Genomic DNA, 25,373 nt, shown 5'->3' with positions numbered 1-25,373 from the left:
CACAAATTGTTAGGTAGCTTGAGTTGAGCTGTCTAAAAAGACAAGTCTGGGCACTCTTGGAGCTTTTTTTCCAACTGAGAGAGGGAGGCAGAGTCCTGACGGAACATAGCTAGGAGTTAAAAAAAACATGAATATCCTCACTCTAGCATAACAATACACTAAAAATTAAGAGGGCTGGAGGGAGCAGCTACTACAGCAGTGATCATGCACTCTTATGGTAAGTCTATTTAAACTGTGCTATGTTCCATCATAACAATCATTGCTGCAAGAGCCCAAAGCTATATGTGTAGATTACCACAGTTTACAAATTTTGGGAAGGGGAATGGTCTAAGAGGAGGCTTGTAGGTCTCCTTGAAGAACTTCCCACAGGCAGATCAAATCTTGGAAGACCCCTTGATCCAGTTTCCAAGCATGAGATTCTGCCTTTGTCCTGCTCAGCTTGTCTGCCATACAATTTTGGTCTGCCGGAATGCAGGATGCCTGTAAAGTCAGATTGTGCTGTAAAGCTATATCCCATGCTAACATGGCTAGTCTGCATAGGAGATAGACCTTGCCACCTCCTACTTGTTGAAGTACCACATGACTGTGGTATTGTCTGTAACAACTACAAGAGCTCCAGGAGACCAGTGATTTAGAGTGTGGAATGCCTTGATTAGAGGAAGCATCTCTTTTATACTTATGTGCTTACATCTGTCCTTGTTGTCCCAGATACCGTGCAATTGGATTCCCCTGGATACTGCTCCCCAAACAAAGTCTTAAGCATCTGTGGTTACTGACTGCTTTGGAGTATGGGAGAGAAAGGAAGACCTGGATTTAGGAATATACGCTATCAACACCAACTGACTTCTCTTATGATAAATCTCAGAATTGGAATTTGAAAACATAATGGGTGTCAGTGCTGAGACCAAAGAAACTTCGGAAACCACTGTATCCTTCATATGTGGAGTCTAGCCAGGGGTATTAAGAATCACAGGTGCCATGAAACCCAAAATCCTATGGCATTCCCTTGCAGAGACTGAAGTCTGAGGGAAGAACCCTTGAAGCAGACATAGATAAAGATCTATGTTTTCCTATGGAATAAAAACTCTTTAAACTGAGGTGCCTAGCAGACATTCCATAAACACAATCCTGTGTGATGGAATAAAAAAAAAGACTTTTGAATGTTCTCTTGGAATCCCAGATTGTGTAGGACATATCTCACCCAAGAGAGATTCTGGACACTTTGAAAAAAGACTGCAAAGATGAACAAGTCATCTAAACATGGAAAAATGTGGATACCCTGTAGCCTGCAATGAGCTACAACTGGAGCTAGACACTTTGTGAACACGCTTGGTGCAGTGGGTAAGGAAGAGAACTGATAATGTGATACAGACAGACAAAACCTTAAGAAACGCCCGATATCTGAATGAATAGGAATGTGACAAGCATCTTTTAAATCTAGTGTGACTAGAAAACTTAAATGAGGAAGGGCGGCAACAGGTTGCGAAGTAACAGCATTTTGAACTTGGGTACTGTCACAAACTGGTTTAGGAAAGAAAGATTCAAAATTTGTCTACATGCATTTTTTTGGCAATAAAAACATTCTTTAATAAAATTCTTCTCCATATTGGGAAGGAATAACTGCCTCTATTACTCCCAGAGACAGCATGTGTTGTAGTACATAGGGAAATAGAGAAGATTAGTCTGGTAGATGAAGAATAACTCCTTGGAAGGAGGAATTTCTTGTCACTGTCATCTGTAACATTGACTGTGATCTTCAGAATTTGAAACTATCTGTTGCCCAAGAGAGAAAAGAAGATGCAGACTTCCTGAAAGAGATAAGGGACTGCAGGAATGGTGATGGAGGCAAGGTCCCTTACAGTCATACAGTCATTCTGCCTTGTTTGACTGACCTTTCTTTTGGGAAGGGTGGGGGTTACCTACTTTATTTCTGGAAATTTTGCTGAGACCATTTATTTTGCTTGCCAGATTGGATGAGTGGATACAGAATCCTAGGAAAATCTGAAAAAGGAGGGTTGAAAAATCTTGACCGATTTCCTGAATCAACTTACCCCTCTCATCACATTTTTTGTTAACTTCTGCAGCGGAGGATCCAAAAACTAACTCTCTATCCAAACCAGAATTTAAAATCTCTTTTTTTACACCTTCTGGGAGGTTCTGAGAATGCAGCCAGGTAAAACTCACACAGCAGTACCAGTAACCATAGCTCTGGAAGAAGTACTTAGAGCATCATATATGCACTTTAAACAACTGGTAGCGATCTGTGAAATGGAAAAAACAAAACCACTCAAAGCATATTTTTCCTCGCAAGAAGGACCTGCAGATAAAACATCCATCATATTTTCACAATTACTCAGAATAAACTTTAACATGTGAGGCCAACAATTCAGAATTCAGAAAATCAAAATTGTGGAAGCATACACTTTAACCCATACTTTATTATTTTACCATCATTGTCTGACACGGACGGATTAGAATTAACCAAATTTTAGTGGCAGCTGGATTAACTAAATCTACAGCTGCAGGGTCAAGTCTGACTAGATAACAACCTTTCTAACCAAGAAATTAATTTTAAATAATAAACAATAATTGTGGAAGGTTTTCTCCAAAGGGAGCTTATCTACCTAGCAATGGAGCACAAGCTGACAGTTGATTCACAAAAGAACTACAGAAGAATGCTCTCTTCAGCAGCAGGAAAGCTCTGAAGGTATGAGCACCCAGCCCCATTTTCTTAGCTCAGTTAGAGCTGCCTAACAAATGGATGTGTGGAAGGTACAGTACAGTTTTGTACCTACCATAAATGTAGATGTTCGAAGATCCACATTGCTGCAGTCCTTACTTATATCCTCAGTCTTTTCTTGCCCCAGATGTCAGAAGGAAAACAGAGTACCTTCCCAAAAGATATGCCCAACTACAGCCATCACCCAAACCATATAACCATGCTAAGCTGGAGGTTGGCAAAATCATAAAGCATTAGGGGCTGCCAAAATGAATCCAGCCCTAGACTTAGAATAAAGAGGAAGGTGGTAATGTTTAGAAATAGTTTGTTTTGAAACAGGTCTACCCTGTGAACCCAAAGCAAAAGAAACAAACAACTGCTGGTAGGAGCTCTACGGAGAGGTCTTATGTTCTTTGGAAGGACAAACCTTTGTCTAATAACTCAGTAAGATAGTGTAAGGAAGCACTCAAATTAGGCTTGGAAACATCAAAATCTCCTCCATTTATCAGCATAAACTTTTGGGATGAAACCTTTTTGTGCAAACTTTGGCAACTGGTAATAATTTAGAAGTAAGAACAGATCAAGATTGAGGTTGTAACTGAGAGCTGTCTCCCACAAAATCATCACATGACAGTTGTGTTGTCTGTTAGAATCAACACCTGCCCTGGGTGAAGTAAATCCTTGAAAGCCATCAATGCAAATTGTACTGCTAACATCTCCTTCAAGTTGATATGCAAATGTTGAAGTTTGCTTGCACCCATTTTCCATTGAGGTGTGCTCCCCAAGCCTTGTCCGAGGCATCCGTAGAGTCCCTTGTTTAGGTGACATTCCTTAGCCCACCACAAAAATTCCTTCTGAATGCAAGGTATTATCTGAATGACAGTGTCTAGATCCTGGCAGTGTTGTGTCCATAGATTTTGAGATACCATTGAAGCTTCCTCATATGCAATTTGGCATTGGGAAGCACCAGAATCATGAACCCCAAGGCTTGAAGGACTGTCCTTGCAGTCAGCCTGGACTGTAGAGACATTTGATGGAAATAAAGAGAAAGACTTTTCTGTTTGTCAAGGCCATCTGGGAAGCTGTATTCAGTCTCACACCCAGAAAGCACATGTCCTGAGAGGGTACTAGACTGGACTTTGTCAGAATACCCTAGGCATCTTAACACTACCATCACATACTGTAGATGCTGAAGAAGCTCGTCCTTGTCTTGTGCAATAATCAGGCAATCGTCCAAATAAGGATAAATTTGTATTCCTTCCATCCTGAAAAGGCTATCACTGGAGCCAGAACCTTTGTGAACACTCGATAAGCCAAAGGGCAATGCAGAGAACTGATAATGTAAATTGTACTTCCTGCAACTGGGCCTGATAGGAACATGAAGATAAGCCTCTTTTAGATCCAGAGTTACCATCCAGTGATCTTTTCCCAGCAGAGGCAAAAGCTGTTGTAATGTCAACATTTTGAACTTTGGAATGTCCAAATAAGTGTTGAGGAGAGATAAATCCAAAATCGGTCTCCACGTGTTCCCTTTCTTTGGTACTAGAAACAGGGGAATAAAACCCTAGACCCACTTCTGAAGGAGGTACTGGCTGTATAGCTCCCATGTGAAGAAGTAATGAAATCTGTTTGTGAGCCTCCATCCTTTGCCGAGGAGGAATGTCTGGCATACCTTTGAAAGGAGGCAATGTATGGAAATAAAACTTGTAACCTTTGTTTATAATGTCCAACACCCATTTGTCTTGGGTGATTGAAAACCAATTTTGCTTGAAGAGAGCTAGCTTTCCTCCCAAAGGAGCTGCCAGGCAAGAAGAATCTGGCAGCTGAAAACGCAGGTCATTGGGCCTGTTTAAGGACTGGCCCCTACCCTCACCAGCAGATTGAGCAGGCCCATGTTCTAGGCCTAAAGGTACTCTGAGCTCTGCCCCTACCACGCCTAGATCTACCCCTAGAGTGGGCATTAGAAGAAGGGTACGCCGACCCCTTAGCAGGCCAATTTCTACTACACTTAGGAGGTTGAACCTGCAAAAATCTTTAACAGTCTGCATAGACTTAGCCTTGTCCTCCATTTTCTTCAAAACAGACTCCACAGGAGGACCAAACAAAACTGGACTGTAAAGGAGCATCCAGAATTCTAGACTTAACATGCTCAGATAAATTCTGATCCTTAAGCCAGGCATGCCTACGAAGAACTGAACCAGTGGCAGCCACTCTAGAAGAAGCCTGCAAAGCATCAAAACCACACTGCAAAGAATGTTTCCCCACCTGTTCAGAAACATGCACCAAATCTTGCAATTCTTTACACTCTATGCCCTCTGCCAAAGCATCCACTTTAGATTTTAGCTGAGAAAGGAGGAAATTCTGATATTTCAACATATGAAACTGGCAATTTAAAGCCCTCATTGCTAAAGTAGAAGAGGTGTACACCTTCTAACCCCATCTGTCCAAAGCTCTAGCTTCCTTATCTAGAGGAACCGGATTCTTTACAACAGAAGCCCTAACACCCTTAGGCCCCGGACTAATAGTTTCTGACTCTTATATAGGTATTTATGAGCCTCAGGTACCCTATAATACCTGTCCGGTTTAACTGGTGCAGGAGGCATAGAATCTGGATTAAATGAGGCCTAAAACATCCTGAACCACATCCAAAACAGGAGGAATTCTATGCTGTGGTAAAAACAAGAACTCTCTAAGCCTCTTTCTGGAATCTGAGTAATCCTGTCCTTCCCACTTAAAATGTTCCCTCATAGAGTGTAAGGTTTCTGAAAATGAAAAATCCTCTGGAAGCAGAAGTAGTAGAATCCTCTGCATCGAATCCGAATAAGGAGGAAAATCTTGAATATCTTCAGCAGAAGACTCAGAATCATCTGAGGCCTGCTCCAAAATTTCCAACTCTGGCTCTACCCTGGGCCTCTTATCAGGAGGGGGCATGGAACCTCTAATTAAAGTAATCAAATCTTCTGCCAATTTAAGCATATGCTTCTTAGGTACAGACCCTGAAGAACCAGAACTAACTCCAGAAGAAGGCAAAACAGACCTGCCCTTAGAAGGAGCCCTAGAAACAGTAGCAGAAGGCCTAACCCCTTAGGCAAGAAGGAGAATAGTAACCTGAGAGGCCCCTTCAGCCTGACCTGACTCCTGTGAGGCCACATCCTGTAAAATCAAGGTTTCCCCTGAGACTCAACAGAAACTTCAGCCGGATCCACCTGTTCCACTGCAGTCTCTCTAGGCTTTACAGATTTGTCTTTACGCTTCTCGTGGAAGGCGGGCGTCGGAGGATCAGGCGGCATATTATAATTACACCGTTTGCCAAAGACTAACCTAGCGCAATCTAGCCTTCTCTTAATAGTATTAAACCTAGCACAAAACCGACACCCAACTGTCCCAAGCAAGGAATACTATCTGCTTCCCACAAGAAATACAATTATTCACTTTTTCTGACATCCGGTAAATAACTGAGGCAAGAAAAACAAAATGTTGGTATGTCTGAAACTCCAGCGAAAAATTTCGCTGCTTCTGCATCGGACCATGCGGCAAAAGACTGAGGATATGGTCATGCGCTTTTATACCCTGACGCTCTGATGTCAGGGGACCGAGGACAGCGGACTACCCATAAGTAAGGACTGCAGCAATGTGAGATGAAGAACATCCTTAAGTTTGGAAGATGGCCGTCTGTTATATCATTAACAAGATGCAACACATACAGCCTAGGCTACTGCAGAGGTGATCAACATGATGAACATCTGCTGACTAGATTTGCCAGCAAGTATGCCATAAGTGGAGGATGTATGCCATTAGTGGAGGACAATCTCCTAGTTTCATGAAAAAATATACTGTTTACAATATCTTTGACCTTTCATGGCTTGACCCCAGTAGTCCATGCTCCTGTCCAAAGCTCTGATCACTACAACTACAAGCAGCAGCAGCATCAACCGGCTAGTACATCAGCCCGCCTTTACCAAGAACTTTTTCTGAGCTGTCAGGAAGATAAATACACCTATCAAAATGGCATTAAATGCAAATCATACCCAAGCAGCACTTCATAACTTTGAAAGTTTACTCACCTTGATTACTTGAATTTTCTCCATGTTGCGTGTGGCAGCTTCTCTGGTGTGAACTAGCACTGTAAAGGTGCAGTCTGAGAGAGGAAATAAATGGGAGATAATTCTATTAATGTCATGCATTTGCACACACTAAGAAGCAATGTATGTACAGTTCCTGGTAGTAGCAAATTCCTACGGAAACAACTGGCAAGAAGTACACCAGGCCACCACAAATGTGGATTCAGATTTACATTTACGCCATTTCAAACCATTCAGTCTATATGGTCTAACCATTTTTTTTTTTTTTACACTTGGTAAGTCTGCTAAACAAGTGCCTCTTTTCAGGGGTGACCCAAGCGCAGTGTCTAATTACATTAGTTAAATGACTTGGTCAGAGTTGCTCAGTACATAGATATGATTGTTCAAAACTACTTAATACTGCATGGGCACTAGCATAAAACATGGATATTTATTTGGACCGTTAATGAGAACTGCAAATGCTGTGGAGACCTACTACAGTTGAAATCTTCACTTTCTTTACATTTTCCAGCCTTAGAGAGCCACAACATATGGCAAAAATAAAGACAACAAAGGTAAAGGGTGTACTACTACTTGGGGGATGGCCTTGAGACACCACTCACTGTAAGGTACAAATTTCAGTTCCAGAGCTCCACATCATTATATCACAGTCCACCCACAGTGCAATAAGGAATCTGCTCATATTACTGTGTGGGAGAGAGATTTGATGAGAAGATGACCAAGTTCTAGATGACAGCAAACAGAGATATCACATATTCTTCCCATGACACAATCTTAGAAAAGGGCCTAAGACAAACAAATGACTGCTGCCAAACTCACAGACCAAAACTCAATGCCAAAAAAATATATTAAATTGTCTTTTGGGAAAGCTGCCACCCAGGCTAATTACTCCATTGACAAGACACCCCTAAGAGTTGACCCAGTATTCAGGAATCTGGGAACATATACAGACAGTAATCTGGCCTTTGACTAATATGTAGCCAAGACAGTAAGAAAATTACTCTATGCTGTCCAACTTATAGGGCATAGTATCCAGGTCCAAGGAAGTTACAGTGCCACTTTATTCGGCCCATAACAGATCCACCAATGAGTATAATGCCCCCTTCGGCACGTACCTGATCAAACATATGCAACAGCTGGAACACCCACAAAGGTTCCTTACAAGAAGAATCCAGGGGATAAATATATTGTCCTATAGAGGATCCCCTTGAAGCCCTCCCTCTATATTTTGTCTCCTATGGGTTACAGAGAGGCAATATATGCCTAACAACAAGGCAACCTCTGATCTAGCTCTGATGGACCTTCTGTACATCTGCAAAACAAACAGCATCAGAACCACTAGATCTAAGGATTTAAATTTTAGTTGTGAGATCAATAATACATGTTGGTGAGACAGATATGTGTCTCAAAGGATCCACATACTCTGATCAGGCTCCTAAGCGATGTGAAGAAGATCCCATCCCTGACCATACTTAAGCATAACCTTGATCAAGGGATGGGAAATCAGAAATTCACCCCAGGTCTGATTCCCATGTCTCCAATAGACAGAGGAAGACAGTAATACCCAAATGAATATATCCCCTGACAATCTCTAGAAACTTCCTAAGAAACATACCCCCCTGTTAATAAATGGCTATGATACACAGGGACACAATTTGGTTGGATTGCATGGCTAAACTTATAAAGGCCCTGATGGTCATTAGCCTAGATATGTAATTATGAACCTATGAACCTATAAGATGTGAGATAGGTTGAAGCTAATCTAAAACTTAAAAAGGTAGGTTCTCACACAACACAACAATGAGTTGCTTTCAAATAAAGCTTGGTAAGATGTTAATGGCATGCTTGGCATGAAAAAAATCAAGAAGGATAACAAGCATCTGACAGAGCTGCAGAAGCAGTTAAAATTACAAGAAAATCTAACACGTGGTTCATGAGCGAGACAGAAGTGATGAGGGACCTGAAAACAAAAGTAATCAAACTAGAACAACAACAATAATACCACAGAACTAAAACCTGCTCCTCAAAGAAACAAACTTGTCTGGTGGGCATCCTTTATCAACATGCTTTACAACAAAAGGAAGAAACTGCTGTCCAAGGGTAAAAAAGGAACAAATTTCAAATTGGAAAAACTCCCTCCTCAGCCTCAAAAAGCAAAATAGATCACTTGTGAAAACCTCCAAAGCCAATTATGAATTGAAACTAGCCAGAGAAGGAAAGGGAAACCGCAAAGCCTTCTTCAGTTATGTCAGGAACCTCCATGGCAAAGCCCAGATTTGTTCCGAATTAGTACTTAATGGTACCACTTACACTGATCCTACCGACTTAGGTTCAGCACAAATTTCACCCCCTATCCCGCCAAAAGCCCATTTGACATCCCCAATACTTGTCCCACACCTCACATCTCCATAGATCAAGTGTTAAAGGCAAGGAAAACAGCTTGCATGGGACCGGATAGTATCCCAGGCTGTACTCTGCACCATCTCCAGCAACAAAGTACAGTTGTGTACACCTACCATAAATGTAGATGTTCGAGTGTCTTCACTGTTGCAGTCATGACTGTAGGGTTCTCCCCTGCTGGCAGGCAGCCCTCGGTCGGCAAGAATCCCAAAGTCTGGGTCCGGCGTCGGCTGTTCAGCCATGCTCCCTGACATCAGAACGCCAGGAGTACAAAGCTGACAGCCAACGCCATCTTCTCCAGTTTTTCTTGCCCCAGATGTCAGGAGTCCCAAAATGAAAAAGGTCCCAAAACCCTTGCAAATACACCTCAGAAGAATGGTGAAAAGTAAAAATAAGAGGGGACAGGAGGGAGGGAAACCCAGACTGCAACAGTGAAGACACTCGAACATCTACATTTATGGTAGGTGTACACAACTGTACTATGTTCATCATGTTTCACTGTTGCAGTCATGACTGTAGGGTAGAATCCCAAAGCTGAAAGACAGGGAGGTAGTCATAAAGAGGAAGGGGAGGCTAAAAGGCCCTGCAAGACTGCAGAGGCAAAGCCTGCCCTAGACTTAGAGTATAGAGGTAGATTGTAGTGCTTAGAAAAAGTATGCACTGAACTCCAAGTTGCAGCTTCCAAAATGTCTTTGGTAGGAACTCCCCTGAGGAAGGCCGCATAAGTGGCAGCAGCTCTGGTGGAATGAGTCCGTATACTCCCTGGGATTTGCTTTCCATGTTGTGAACAACAAAATCTGATTCCATGAGCAATCCATTTAGAAATGGTCTGTTTTGAAATGGCTTTACCTTGGGAACTTGAAGCATAAGAAACAAACAATCGTTCTGATTTTCTGATGTCCTTGGTTCTGTCCAGGTAAAAACGTAGTTGTCTGTGTACATCCAAGGAATGTAAGATCCTTTCCCCTTTATTTTGAGGAGTGGGGAAAAAGGTTGGCAAGTGGATAGTTTGATTTAAAGCCACTTTGGAAACCACCTTAGGCATGAAGGTAGGATTAGTCCTCAGAGATACTCTGTCTTGATGAAAAATAATATAAGGTTCCACAGCCATAAGAGCTTGTAACTCTGAAACTCTCCTGGCAGAGGTTAGGGCTAACAAGATAGCCGTTTTCCAAGATAAAAACTTGATGTCAGAAGACGCAGCAGGCTCAAAAGGAGGCAAGGTTAGTTTTTCCAAAACATAGTTGAGATCCCAAGCAGGAATGGGAGGAGATCTAGGAGGTCTTAAGTTCTTAGCTCCTCTGAGAAACTGTCTCATGAGCTGGTGGGAAAAGATGGGAGGGTCTGTATTATAATGAGCAAAAATAGCAGAGGCATGTATCTTAATGGAAGAGAAAGAGACCCTTATGTAAGAGATCTGTCAAGTAAAGTAAAATTAAGGTAATGCTAGGAAGAAGAGGATCAGAATCCTGAGCCTGCATCCAGGAACAAAATCTTTTCCATTTTCCTGCATAAGATTTTCTAGTGCTAGGACGTCTGGCTTCTAAAATGACATCCATAACCTGCTTGGGTAGGAAAGAAGAAATCACAGGCCCTGGATTCACCAGGCTGCCAGGCTGAGAGTTCTGACATGAGAGTGTAGAACCTGACCCTGATGTTGGGACAGAAGGTTCGGAGACTGAGGTAAAACCCAAGGGGGCTCCAGTAGGATACCAAAACTGCAGAGGCCAATTTGGAGCCAGCAAGATAATCATCTTGGGCTTGTCCTGCTTTATCTTCAATAAGACCCGTGGAAGAAGAGGAAGAGGTGGAAAGGCATATCCCGAGAGATTCCTCCAACTGAATGACAGGGCATCCACTTTCCAAGCTTCTCTGTGGAAAGTCCTGGTGCAAAAATTCTGTAGTTGATGATTGAGATGGGATGCAAAGAGGTCTATGTGAGGACATCCCCAGACTGCTGTTATCATCCTGAATATTTTGGTGTCTAGCATCCACTCGTGTGGATCCGAAAGGTTTCTGCTCAGACTGTCTGCCAGGAAGTTTTGTTTCCCTGGTAGAAACTGAGCTTGAAGATCCGGATTGCAAGCTAGAGCTGTGTGTTCCATAGATCCATGGCTAGTCTGCAAAGGGGGTAGGAATGAGATCCCCCTTGCTTGTTTATGTACCACATAACTGTGGTGTTGTCCGTCTATATTAGTAGTTGTCCTGGTTGTAAAAGATTCCTGAAGGCCAATAGAGCTTTCTGAACGGCTAACATTTCCTTTAATTTGATATGCAGGTGCTTCTGATCCTTTGTCCAAAGGCCCTGCAGACAGTTGCCCTGAAAATGGGCTCCACAAGCATAATCCGAAGCGTCCGTGGTTAGAATCTGAGTGGCAGGAGGCAGACGGAAGGGTTTCCCTTTGTTTAGAGCACATGCCCTGGACCACCAAAGAAATTCCTTTTGAAGGCAAGGAAGGACAGAGATCAGTATGTCTAAACTGTGGCAATGCTGAGACCATACACTTTTTAGGTACCACTGTATTTTCCTCATGTGTAGTCTTGCATATGGTACGAGAAGGATGCAGGAGGCCATGTAACCCAAAGCCTGCAGGAATTTCCTTGCAGACAGTTGAGTTAAAGTTGCCAAGGTTTTGAAAGTTGAAGCCAGCTGTAATTGTTTTTCGGATGTCAGAAATGCCATCTGGGTTGTGGTGTTTAGAAGAGCACCCAGAAAAGTTATCTGTTGTGATGGTGTCAAATTGGACTTTTTTATGTTTACAGAGAATCCCAGGAACTTGAGGAGGTTCTGTACAAATTCTAGATGCTGGAGTAAGACATCCTTGCTGTCTGCCTGAATTAGACAATCGTCCAGATAAGGGTGAATTTGAATTCCCTTGAGTCTGCAGTAAGCTACTACTGGAGCCAGACATTTGGTGAAGACCCTGGGCGCAGTAGATAATCCAAAGGGCAGCGCAGAGAATTGAAAGTGCCTCGATCCGGCTATGAACCTGAGGTATTTTCTGTGATCCTGCCTGATGGGAATGTGTAAATATGCCTCCTTTAAATCCAAAGTTACCATCCATGCATTTTTGGACAGCATTGGAAGTAGCTGCTGTAGAGTAAGCATCTTGAATTTTGGAATCTCTAGAAAGGTGTTCAAGACGGACAGATCCAGAATGGGTCTCCATGAGTTTTGCTTCCTTGGGACTAGAAAAAGCCTTGAATAAAAACCTTTTCCCATCTCTGAAAGAGGAACCAGTTCTATGGAATTCATAGCCAAAAGAGCTTAAGGCCTCCGTCCATTGATGCTTTGGAAGGTCTAGACATCCGCTTGGCCTTGGCAAGGTATGAAAATGGAATTTGTAACCTCTTAAAACCACATCCAAAACCCATTTGTCTTGGGTTATTTGAGTCCAATTTTGATAAAAAAGAGAGAGTTTTCCTCTGAGAGGGGCTTCCAGGCAAGAAGTTCCTGTAGCCCAACAGAGGGAGTCATTGACTTTGTTTCCTTTGAGATTGTGACCTGTCCTCTCCTCCCCTAGGGGTGGAAGCAGTCCACTGTCTTGGTCTATAAGCAGCTTGCGTTTGAGGCCTCCCTCTGGAACGTCTATATCTACCCCTCTGAGGCCTGTCAGAAGCGGGAAAGGACCAATTTTTAGAAGGCCAATTCCTGCTAAATCTAGGAGGCTATACTTGTAAGAAATCTTTAACTGTTTGCATGGATTTCGCCTTATCATCCTTCTTTTTAATTACCTCTTCAGCTTTAGATCCAAACAGAACATTATGCTGAACAGGAGCATCCAATAATTTAGCCTTTATTTGTTCAGGTAAATTTTGTTCCTTTAGCCATGCATGCCTTCTAATGACTGTGCCAGAGGCCGCAGCCCTACAAGAAGCCTCCAAGGCATCAAATCCACAGTGTAAACCATGCTTCCCAACCTGTTCAGTGGCGTGCAATAAGTCATGTAATTCCTTATCATCTGCACAGGCAGAAATGGAAGTAAGCTTCTGTTTTAAGACAGATAATAGAAATTGCTGGTATTTAAACATATGAAACTGAAAGTTTAAAGCCCTAATGGACAAAGTAGCAGAAGTGTACACCTTTTTGCCCCATCTTTCTAAGGATCGAGAATCCTTTTCAGTAGGAATGGGATTTTTGGCAGAAGTGGCCTTAACTCCCTTGGGACCCTGAGAAATGGTTTCAGGGTCAGCAGAGGGGTTCTTGTATAAAAACTGATGGGAATCAGGAACCCTGTAATATCTATCAGGCTTAACAGGAGCAGGAGGAAAAGAGTCAGGGGTTAAGTTAGCCTCCAAAAAGGCATCATCCACAATATCCAGAACAGGGGGAATAGCCAGGGGTCTATGTTGGGGAAGAAGAAGAAATTCCCTCAGTCTTTTCTTGGATTCCGAAAACTCCTGTCCTTCCCAATGGAAATGTTCCCTCATTTCATGCAAAGTTTCCCCAAAAGAAAAATCCTCAGGGGGAGAAGCAGAAGGAATGGATTCTTCAGCATCAGAATCCTCAAAAGGAGGGAAAGAATATTCCTGATCAGAAGAAGAAACTGAGGAAACAGAAGCCTGATCAGAGGAATCATAAGAAACATCCTGCCTTGGCCTTTTGTCTGGAGGGGGATGAGAACCCCTAATCATAGTAATTAAATCCTCCGCCATCTTTTGTAACTGTTTCTGTGACTTAGGAGCCGGTTCAGAAGAGGCCTGTGTTGAAGTCTTTGATTTTGAAGGAGTCTTTGCCTTTGTCTTTGGCTTTGCCTTTATTAGTAGCTGAGTAGGCCTGAAAACCCCTTCGGAAGCCGGTACCTGCACAGCGGCTCCGGACCCATCCGAAGGAGCATTGTCCGAAGGTCCTGAAAGAAATATTTAAAGGCCTGGTTGACTCCTCATGAGAGTCCGTTCTGAAACGGCTGACGACAGGGGCTACAAAAGCGCCTCACTGACGAAGGCCGAACCTGAAGCTGGCTCCGCTTGTGCGCTATCATCAGATTTGGACCTCGGAGGCCTGTCTTTATCCTTGCGACGCTTGTGAACTCCGGTAGCCGGGACTGTATCAGACGACATTTTGTAGTTAAAGTGCCCACCGAAGTAATGAAAAGCAAAATCGTACCTTCGCTTAATTGTACGTTGATTGAATCTAGCACAAAACCGAAAACTAGGTACGTTGTGGTCAGGGCCCAAGCAAGGAATACAGTAAGAATGAAAATCCTTATGAGGTATTTGCTTCCCACATGAAATACAATTATTAACTTTTTCTGACATTGGAGTGGAGCAAGAAAAAAGTTTCCCCAACGGGGTACTTAGCTGTGAGTGAAGAAGAAAATCTTCTGACCAAAGTATATCAGTAAAATTCGTCAGGAGTCAGCGCAACCGGCACTTGCGAACTGCTATCACCGCACAGCCAGAAAGACTGGAGAAGATGGCGTCGGCTGTCAGCTTTGTACTCCTGGCGTTCTGACGTCAGGGAGCATGGCTTAACAGCCGACACCGGACTCAGACTTTGGGATTCTGGCCGACCAAGGGCTGCCTGCCAGCAGGGGAGAACCCTACAGTCATGACTGCAACAGTGAAACACAATGAACACGTGAACATCTAGCTTTGCCACTGAGCACCTTATTCAATTGCAGCCTAATTACAGACTTTATTCCAGCAGAGTGGAGAACTGCCATTGTCATCCCCTTGCACAAGGGTGTTGCCACTACTGACCCAGGAAACAACTGCCCCATTAGCTGATGATGAGACAAGTCTGATCTGCAAAGCCATGGAGCATATTATTATGGATCTCGTAAACAAGGACATAGGCAATCTCCAAGCACTTGACCCCACCCAGTTCAGATGTGTCAGGGGCAGATCTTGCCTTTTGAACCTGGTTGACTTCTTTAGACGGTTACCAAGGCCCTGGTTGAGGGAAAGTCGATACATACAGCTAACCTTGACTTGGCCAAGGCCTTTGACACAATCTCCCACTCAGGAATCATCGAAAAGCTAACACAACTTGGAGTAAATCTCTATCTCGTCATGTGGGTGGCCAACTGGCTCACCGATAGGACCGACAAGGTCAAAATAGGCACCATCACCTCTGACAGCAGACCTTTCACTAGGAGTGTTCCCCAGGGATCTGTCATGGGACACTTACTACTTTGCATCTACTTCTCAGAGGTCCAGGCAAAGACAAAGGGCCTGTGGCTGACCCAGTTTGGACAACTAAGTTGGGTGCTGTCCTCGACTCCCCATATGATGTTAACATACTGCAAAAGGGTCTCACAGCAGCAAATGACTGGTGCCAAAGTCATGGCCTTAAGTTAAACACAAAAAAAATGTAACATACCATTCGGCAAAAACACGACCCCTACTGATTACCACATCAATGGCAAACCCCTAAGCACACAACCTGTGGTGAGAGACCTATGTACTCTGGCTGACAACAATCTCACATTCGACCATCATGTAGCAGCAGTGGTTTGAAAAGCCCTTTCCTTGGCTCATCTCATAAGTAAAGGGATTGCATCCAGAAAAAAGGAAGTCTTCACCTCTCTGTACTCCTCCCTCTTTAGGCTTATAAATGAGTATAACACCCAGTTTGGAATGTACCTCTCTCCAAACACCAGCACCAACTGGAAAGGCCACAGTAATACCTCACAAAGAGAATTCACGGCCTCCAACACCTGCCCTATGCAGACAGGCTCAAATCTCTACCACTCTACTCAGTATCATACAGATTGCTCAGAGTTGATATGTGTCTCACCTACAAAGCAATATCGGACATTGCCCTACTAGAGATGCTCCATATCCATAAGTCTAACTCTTCGCGTATTACTTGCTCGAAAGGCCTAAATCTAATATGCGGCATTAACAAAACCTGCTGTAATGAAAGGTTGGTCTCCCAGAGGCTGCCTCATCTCTGGAACAAACTTCCCATACACGTCATAGTACCTTGCTGACCCTCTTCATATGCACCCTTGATGAGTGGATGGGAAACCACAAATTTGTCCCAGGGGTTCCACCTTTTTCCCTTATTGACAGGGGTGACAGGTGCTGACTGAGGTTTCTTTTTTGGGGATAAACTCTTGGCTAGGCATGTAAGGGCCCCAGGGCCATTAGTCTAGTAAACTCCTATGATCCAACAAGACTGAACAAACCAACTGTACATAAAGGACCACAAATTCTGAGTCATCACTTTGTAACTTAAATCTAGTATATACCTTTTTTGTCCCAATCTTAGTGCTAAAAAAGTTCAAGAAAGAAACTAGTGTAAGATGGTTAAAAACTAACAAACATGTTAGAAGCAAATAAAAAAATATTAGGAGAACTTCATTTGATAGGAGAAGGTGTGGGGGTTGTTGTAATGGAATAATATACATTTTCTGTCACAGTTCAATTTAAATCTCTTCCGTCAGCACATATATAAATGTTGTTAGAGGATTTTACAACAAAGCAAGTAAAATTAATCTGAAAAAGTATGGAGAGGGAGAAAACCCTAGGTCTAGAAGGGATTCCTACTGAAATAAACTGGAAACTTCAGTTTTTATATTTGTAACTTCAACATATGGGCACATAAAATTCTTTGTACAAGGCAGTTCCCAACTCTCTGTTCTAGGTAGGGGACTACATATTCTAAAATGGAGAGATTTACCACTGTCCCTAGAAATATTAAAGATGTCAAAAGGGCATGGGTATCTTGTACTTTACTGATAGCAGAACAAGACAGATATTTGATTCATCTGCCCTTATCTGTGCAACTAACTTGCAGTTGTCTAAAGGGGAAATAATTTATTATTTCCCCTGAAATGAACTAACACTGCAGCTAAACATATGGCAAAGACTCTGAAATTTGGGGCAGCTTAAACAGCACCAAAAGCTGAAATTGATACTGATCTAGCATCTGAGTAATCTTCTGTATAATGGTCTTAACGTAATGTGATAATACTAGTCTTTTAGATCTGGAGTTGTCATGTGACAGTCTTGTTCTATGAAAGGATGTACAGTTTTCAAATCTAACATTCTGAATGATTTTGCTCTTATGAATTTGTTCAGATCAGCAGAGCTAGAAATGGTCTTCATTCTTTCAAACTCAAAAGATGGTCTGGTTTGAAAATGTCGAGATTTTGTTCAAAATGCAACACTGCATTGTCTTTCTATCACTACATTGTTTATTCTTCCTCATTCTTCCAGTTTTGTGCTGCATTTGGAGGTGTCTGTGGAAGAGGTTGCATTTGTGGTTACTGAAAATGTTCAACGGCACAACCCTGCTGCACTGTTTGTAAAACCGTTCTGTGTTTGTTTTCAAGTCATGCACAAAGAAGACAGAAATATGCCTCCCAGAGGTAATGAATAAAAGGTAGCAAAATAAGCTGCTAACCTTTGAAAGGCTTCTGGTTTATAACTGCAATTCCCTGCTGAATGTGATTTACCTGTTCTGTGTCCCCTTTTACAGTTCATGTTGACTAAACTGGTAACACTGAGCTCCTATGTGAAACTGTTGCTACACATTTTTTTCTTAATTTTTTCAGCTATATGACCAAATAAAAGATATTGTGACACCGCAGCACAAAGTAATCTACAGATAGCATTTTCATTACAATACTCTGCTTTCTTAACACTTCCTTCCCCAGAAGTTAATATTTTGTGTTTATGTTGCTAAAGATGATTCATAGACTTCTAACCTTACACACTGCAGTCAATAATTTTGATTTACTGAAAGCATTACCACTTGGAACAGTCTGTTAATTTTCACAGATTTTATCTAAAATGGAAGTTTGATATAAAACCATGAGGACTAAATAACTTGGTACTGTGACACTGTCCGAAGTGAAGAAACCTCCTGGATCTTCTGTCAGTCTTTATGTGGTATGACGCATCCTGTAGTTCGATGAAGCACACCCAGTCATTTTCCCTCAACAAAAACGAACTAACTCTATACAGTATCTATACAGGAAGAATGCAGAGTCCCTGTAATCACAACTATGCAGGTAAAAGCTACACTCTCTAAAGCCAAAACACAGCATCCATGGGACCGGACAACATCCCAGGCTGCGTTTTACACGAACTTCAGAATGAACTGGCTCCCAACTTAAGCACCATGTTCAATAATAGCCTCGCATCAGGCTCTGTGCCCACTGAATGGCACACAGCAACAGTTATCCCACTCCACAAAGGGGGAGCCACCATTGATCCCGGGAACTATCGACCTATTAGCCTGACGAGCCTGGTCTACAAGGCCATGGAACGTATCATCATGGAATTCATAAACAAAGACTTTGGTAAACTCCAAACTGGATCCCACCCAGTTTGGGTTTGTGAAAGGCAGATCATGCCTCCTGAATCTGATCGACTTCTTTGAGGCAGTCACCAAAGCCGCAGATGAGGGTAAGGTGGTTCACACAGCCTATCTTGACTTTGCCAAGGTTTGACACCATCCCCCATTCTGGAATTATAGCTAAACTCACTAAACTAGGTATAAATTCCTACGCCACAAGATGGGTTGCCAACTGGCTCACTGACAAAATCCACACTGTAAAAGTTGCAGACTCCAAATCAGACCTCAAAGCAGTGACAAGTGCAGTACCACAGGGTTCCATCCTGGGACCTCTCCTGTTTGGTATCTACTTCTCTGAAGTCCAGGCTAACACAGAAGGCCTTTGGCTAACGAAGTTCGCAGATGACTGCAAACTAGGAGCCATAGTCAAGTCCCCAAATGATATGGACATCCTACAGAAGGGCCTCACTGAGACAGATGCCTGGTGTCAGGGCCATGGCCTCAAGCTCAATGCCAAAAAGTGCAGTGTCATCCCCTTTGGTAAAAACTCTGTACCCATGAACTACCACATAGGCAGCAATCTACTCAACAATGAATGATAAGAGACCTTGGGACCCAGGTGGACAGTAGTCTCTCCTTTGATAGTCACATCGCCACAGTAGTCAGGATGTCCTTCTACATGGCACACCTCATCATAAAAGGGTTCTCATCTAGGAAAAAAAGAGGTCATTGTTCCTACTCGACGCTCATTAGACCCATTATAGAGTACAATGCCCCTTTTGGAATGTACCTCACAAGACATCTGCAGAAGCTGGAAAGGCCACAGAAGTACCTCACAAAGTGGATTACTGGCCTCAAACAAATGCCCTACACTGACCACCTCAAAAAACTCCAGCTTTACTCCGTAGCATATCGCCTACTCTGAGGTGATCTCTGCCTAACATATAAAGCTATGTCAAACCCAGAGCTGTTGGACATGCTACACCTAAAGAAATCCCAATCCCTCCGAGCTACATGCTCTAGGGACCTAAACCTTGTCACCACAATAAACAGGACATGCTGGAGGGAAAGATTCCTGTCACAGAGACTTCCCATACTCTGGAACAGGCTACCCATCTATGTCAAGCAAAGTTCTTCATTAGCACTCCAAGAAAAATCTTGATGAGTGGATGGGAAATAGGAAATACACCCCGGGGATCACTTCTGTGTCTCTGCTCGACAGTGGCACAGGAAGATCACTTTCCTGGGTGGCATAAGCCAGGGACACTTGTTGGCTAGGCTTATGTAGACCCTTGGGCCTATAGCCTAGTACCTACCTATGAACCTATGACTGCACTGTGACCATCTAGAATTTGGTTAGTCGTACTAACTTGTTTAGACAGCATAGGTCCAGAACTGCCTTAGGTCACCCTATTTTTTGGCACTAAAAAGAACCATGAGTAAATTCCGGATCCTCTCTGGTCTGGTGGGACCTCTTGGATGTCTTGATTCTTTAGAAACTTTTTATTGCTGAAGTGGCTACTTCCCTTTGCAAGGCTAGAACATAAGTAAGCTTCTTTGTAGATAAGAGGGGATAAATAAATAGAATGAGACAGCCTCTGGTAATTATCCTCTGCACCTACATATCTTGAGTGATGGTCATCCAGGTCTTCAGTTGCAGGGATAGGTGCCCCCCCTAAGTGCCTCCAGAAAGCGACAGTCAGGCAAGACATTCAAAAATGCTGGAAGGACTGTTGTAGAAGGGACCCTGACATTCTGCAGACCATCAGCACCTCATTGGTAACATCCACGCCATTTGAATTTCCCCCTCTGTGGCGGGGGGGGGGGGGGGGGCTCTGTCTCCAGGAGTGTTGGTAAAGAACCTTTGCATTTTGCTGAACCACTATCAGATTACTATAGAAGGTCCTTTGGGAGGTAGAGAACTTTTATTCCTGCATCAGACGTAGTCCTACAGTCTTATTCACTTTTGGAAAGAGTTTCTTTGATCTTAAGTCTGAAAAGTGTCTATTCATCATAGGGGGCATTAATAAAATATGTCTTGAAATATTCTCCAAAGTCACAAAGCAGTTTCCAGGTATGGCTCCTGTCAGTAATGCCGGTGCTTACTACTCTAGAGCTACCTTCTGTGGCATTGGAAATCAGATGAATTGATATGTTTGATGATGATGACTGGAGTGTGGCCAACTGTGAAAAAATGGATTTATGCTATTCAGCAGACAGGAACCTTGAGAGAGGTCTGGAAAGCTCTTTCGTCAAATCTCTCTGAAAATTAGTAATATGCCAAGTAATTCAGTATCAGGATAGCAAAGTCACAAATGTGAAGACTTGGTTTCCAAACCTGTCCAATGCATAAGACTCCCTGTTCAGCAGATGGGGAGTGGAAATCTCTACCACAAACTATGGCAAGGCCCTTGCTCCAGTGGGGACAATCCTTTGGTGAAAGGAGAAACTTAACAAGTTTACAGGAAATAAGCTCAGCTATGGCTGGTTCCTTCTATACCCATTTAGAGATTAGGTCTGCATCTCATCTGTGGGAGGAATCCCCCAAGGGGTAGATGAGCCAGCCCCAAAATCCTTCAGAAATATGGACTCCTCTTGGGAAGGTACTTCACTGACCACTCCCCTTTCAGTCTGAGTAGTTTCAAAATTTCTCCGAACATGACATCCTCAAGTAGGGATCTAAGGGAGCCTTCTCCTTCAAAGTCACTATTTTCTTAAGTGATTCTGAGGGTGAACCAGTGTCTCCCCTTTTACATCCATGCTTTTGACATATCTCTTTGGTGGGATGTTCAGGACTCAGAAGGAGAGAGGGGTTCCTCATAGAGGATGGGCTCAAGGCTTTTCAGTACTGGTGGTCTCAAAGAGACTAAATGAGGAGGCTCAGGACCCGGGGAAATCCAGATGGGAACAGATGGACCAGAGCTTGAAAGGGAGGTCGGTTCTCTGGACTGAAAGAATACTCTTTTGAAACCCTAAAAGGCCAAGCACAAGATGGATCCAGAAAGCTTCTCAGAGGAAACCAAGGCCCATAGGGAAGGATCATCTCAAAGAACCGCCCGGCTTAGCGCCGAGGCTGACATTTGAGTCATATTGTCCAATGAAGCTGATATTAGAGTTAAGCTGTCCAATGCCAAAATCAAGAGAAAGGAAAGGATCTAAAGGTCTTGGACCCAAACAGATTCCACTGGACCAGATGGTGACTACTTGGCCCACAGATTTAAATGGCTCCATCAAGGTCGAAAACAAATGAATCAAAGGAATTGTCAGAATCTAAGTGGACCATGCCTTTGGCTCTGAGGAAGATATACCCTAGATGCAGCTTGGATCAGACAGCTCCAATGCCGCAGGTCAGATTGGTGAAGGAGTTGCAATGTGGTGAGGGGAAAAAACAACTCCCCTGGATCTGACAGGGGTCAATCTGGAAGGATCCCCAGCTGGATTTGAGTCCTGAGAAATGTCATCATCCTGTCCATGTCAGCTTCGGACAGGTAACTGGAGGACCAGGCATGGTGAATGCAGAAAGATGAGGAAGGCATGGAGATCTGTTGAATAAAATCTCTTGCAGAAGTGGAAATCTTATCCTCGGGGTTATTGGACCTAAGGAAGAATGCGACTCCGGGAGAGGTGGACTACCAAACCTGATGAGAATCAGCTTGGAGACAAAGTTGGGTCAGAAGATTTCGTAACCTTCAGGGCCAGAGCTGAAGAAGAACAGTACTCTGGCAACCTTTTTGGCCACTTCTGAAATTTCTTTTTCATTTTCTTTGCCTTTTTAGATTTCTCACTCTGCTACGATCAGCTGGCTTCTTTGAAGGAGAAGCAGCAGAGGGACCAGAAGAACCAGAAGAGGTTGGGAGAAACCCTTTGACAATAAGGTTTGTTAAAGTGTTCAACAATGGCCAAGTTTCTCAGAAATTTCACAATGGGCTTCAAGATGAACAGATCCTAAACAAAAACATGTACAGTCATTGAGGATGGTAGAGGTACGGTCCAAACAGGGGAACTGCTCTTGGATGTGGATTGACAAGCGCATGGAAGGGGAGACTAGAAGAGCAAAAGTCTAGAAGATAAACAGACCTCTCAGTATGCTCTTCTCACTAGACCCGGCTAAACTGAGGCATTGAACTGCAAGATATAGAGTTGCTTAGGACAAAAACAGAAAACAGGTTTGCAGTTACTGCAGAAAATTAAGCCTATGGGATGTTAATGTGCTGCTTCCTGCAGTCCAGAGCACAATTCCCTCTACCTTCTGTCAAATAAGCAATTTTCTGCCTATTGTAAACCATATTTTATTAGTTTCATATGTGATTATTAAGTTAACAACTCCTGGGGGCTTTTTCAGCCTAGTCATACTTCGCAAAGGTTAGAATCAAACCATGTACTTTCACTTTGTAAGGTAGGCATCTTAACAATTATGCCAACTCCCCAACCCCATTATTCTTTTGCAGGATATAGGGTGGGGACCTTATTTATTGTATTTTTGCAAAGCTATTTGACTGTTTGCTGCATGTCTCTACACAACAGTACAAAAAAGCTCAGTAACATGTTCTCATCTTCCTACAACATTTCTCCCCACTACAGACCGTTAATGCTGCAGCTTTTACCTTGCTTGTTTCTGATCATTTACTGCATTTGTCATTACTGTACACCGTTGTGCAAATACTGAAGCCCTGCTGCATAACACTGTTAGAGTGAATTGTCTCTTTCAAGTCTTTAATTTTGCTTTAATGTGTATGCATTTGTTTTAATTATGTTTATTGTTTTTAACCACGTCTTGGGTTGTGGCTGATAAGGGTCCTTGGATCAGTTTCCCTTCACAGTAAACAACTGGCAAATAAAATACAAATAAATAAGGTGTGCTTCTGAGCTAGTCACTTAACATGAAAAGGCTCTCCATGAAAATGGACCTGTGTCTGTCTGATTTATTAACAAATGCAATAAAAAAATAAAGTTGAAAATAGCACTAAATTTGATAGTGTGAGGATTTCAAAAATAAATGGGCACTAGATTTGAAGAATCAAGCAGTGTTGATAAAAGGAAATCAAATCAAAAGATGAAAGGGACAGCAAAAGAAAGTGTAAAAACTGCAGAAGAACAAGGATAAGACCAGACTGCATGAAAGGCCTGATACTATATGCGAACACCATGAAAACGTAGGTCAATCCAGAGTAAACTAAAGTTGGTAAATGTCACTGTATGCATGTATTGTACAAGATGGTAGCATGTATTCAGTAGAAGAACAGAAACATCAAGAAAGGATTTTTGCAGAATGTCTGAGAAATGATGGACATTTGGAAATGAAGACTTGTCCTTTTCTCAATCAGCATTAAAAGCTTTGACTCAGTCAGTGATAATTATTCAACCAGGAAGACAGGCAGGGATAAATGAAGTAACAAGTAGAAAACAGAATTCCTTTAATTACATCTGTGTTACAGGAATCAGCAAGAGCCAAATTTAACAAAAAAAGCTGGCGAGAGAAAGGTAGTTAGGAAAACAGAATGGTAACATATAAAATACAATTTTATATAACGTTTTATAGGAAAAAGACAAATGTGAACTTTGAGGAAGTTTAATGAGTACAGTGCAAGAAAGTCTGTCAGAATTCTTTCAAGTTGGAAAAAATTTGAAGAAATCCATAGGCATATGCCCATCCAGAATGAAAGCATTCTCTGAACTTTTGGCACAGATCTTTGCTGAAAAGGGTCCCAGGACCAGTCTACCTATCTAGTTAACAAAACAAAATAAATAAATAAAAGGGGTGGAAACATATGAGAATAATGAAGGATTTTCATGAAAACTCTCAGACAATTAATTATTAAACGTTAAATTATTTTGAAGGACAGCAACGTTTTTGTATTGAAGACAGATAGAAGAAGTAAAAGAAAGAATAAGAAGTTCAAATATACAGGATATGAAATGGGACGAAGTAATGGGCAGAGAGATTGAAACAACGTTAAGAAAAGCTGCAAATTGGAAAACCCCAAGCCCAGATGCAGTATCTAACTTCTGGATAAAAGTATTAACATCTTTACATGAAGATTTAGCCATGAATAAGAACTATTAGTACACGCATCCTGAAGAGGCACCAGCCTGGTTAACAACAGGAAAAGGAATACTCCTATTTAAGAGTGAATTTGCAAGCTATCCTAAAAACTATAAACCAATAACTTGCCTTCCGATGACATATAAACAAATACACTGTGATTGATGCTGACAGAGTTTATAGTCCTTCATTAAAAAAACTCAGTCATGACAACAGAACAAAAGGGTAATAAAAGAAAGTCATATGGAACAAAGGATCATTTGTTGTTACATAAAGTCATAATGGAGAACTGCAAAAAGGGGAAGAATGCAAGTATGGCATGGATAGACTACAGAAAAGCATTTGACAGTACCCCATGTTCACAAATAAGAGAATGTTTAAAAATGTATAAGGTAAATGTTACACTGACCGATTACATTATAGCGACCATGAAATGGTAGATACCAAGGATAAAAATTCAAAGGAGGATGTTCCAGGGTTACTCTCTGTTACTACTGTTCTTTTGTCTTGCTCTTAACCCATTAAATTGTTTACTTAACAGATTAGGTCATGGCTACAATTTAGCTCCCAGGAAACAAGAAAGTGTAAAGACTTCATCTTCATTTTGTAGATGATTTAAAACTGTACAGTTAATTAAATGAGGAACTGAAAGCACAACTGCAAGTGATCAAAACTTTTTCAGATGATATAAGAATGTCATCTGGTCCTGATAAATATGCAAAAGCAACCTTTAAAGCAGGAAAACTGCAGCACCAAGAAAAAAAGAAGTTATGTACTCACCATAACGTTCCATCTGAGTAGGTACTTCATTTGTCTGCAACCTGTGGGTATCGGATCCGATCTTGGATCCGAGCCGGCAGCTTTCCAAGCTACAAG

The 25,373-nt window shown here is 42.3% G+C and overlaps 1 protein-coding gene across 1 annotated transcript in view; it reads right to left on the bottom strand.

Moving 5' to 3' along the window:
- The window catches only part of MAD2L2 (mitotic arrest deficient 2 like 2), a 294,862-nt gene that overhangs the window by 26,787 nt on the left and 242,702 nt on the right, over positions 1-25,373 (bottom strand). The window contains exon 6 of the mRNA XM_044075212.1: positions 6,784-6,857. Within this exon, the coding sequence (XP_043931147.1) occupies positions 6,784-6,857 (74 nt within the window). The remainder of the gene's footprint in view (positions 1-6,783; positions 6,858-25,373) is intronic.

Source organism: Protopterus annectens, chromosome 1.part1, assembly GCF_019279795.1.
Source record: "Protopterus annectens isolate FY-2018-M chromosome 1.part1, PAN1.0, whole genome shotgun sequence".
NCBI classification, from domain to species: Eukaryota; Metazoa; Chordata; order Ceratodontiformes; family Protopteridae; genus Protopterus; species Protopterus annectens.
Note: the sequence above shows the minus strand (reverse complement) of the source record. Positions and strands in the feature narration are given on the sequence as shown.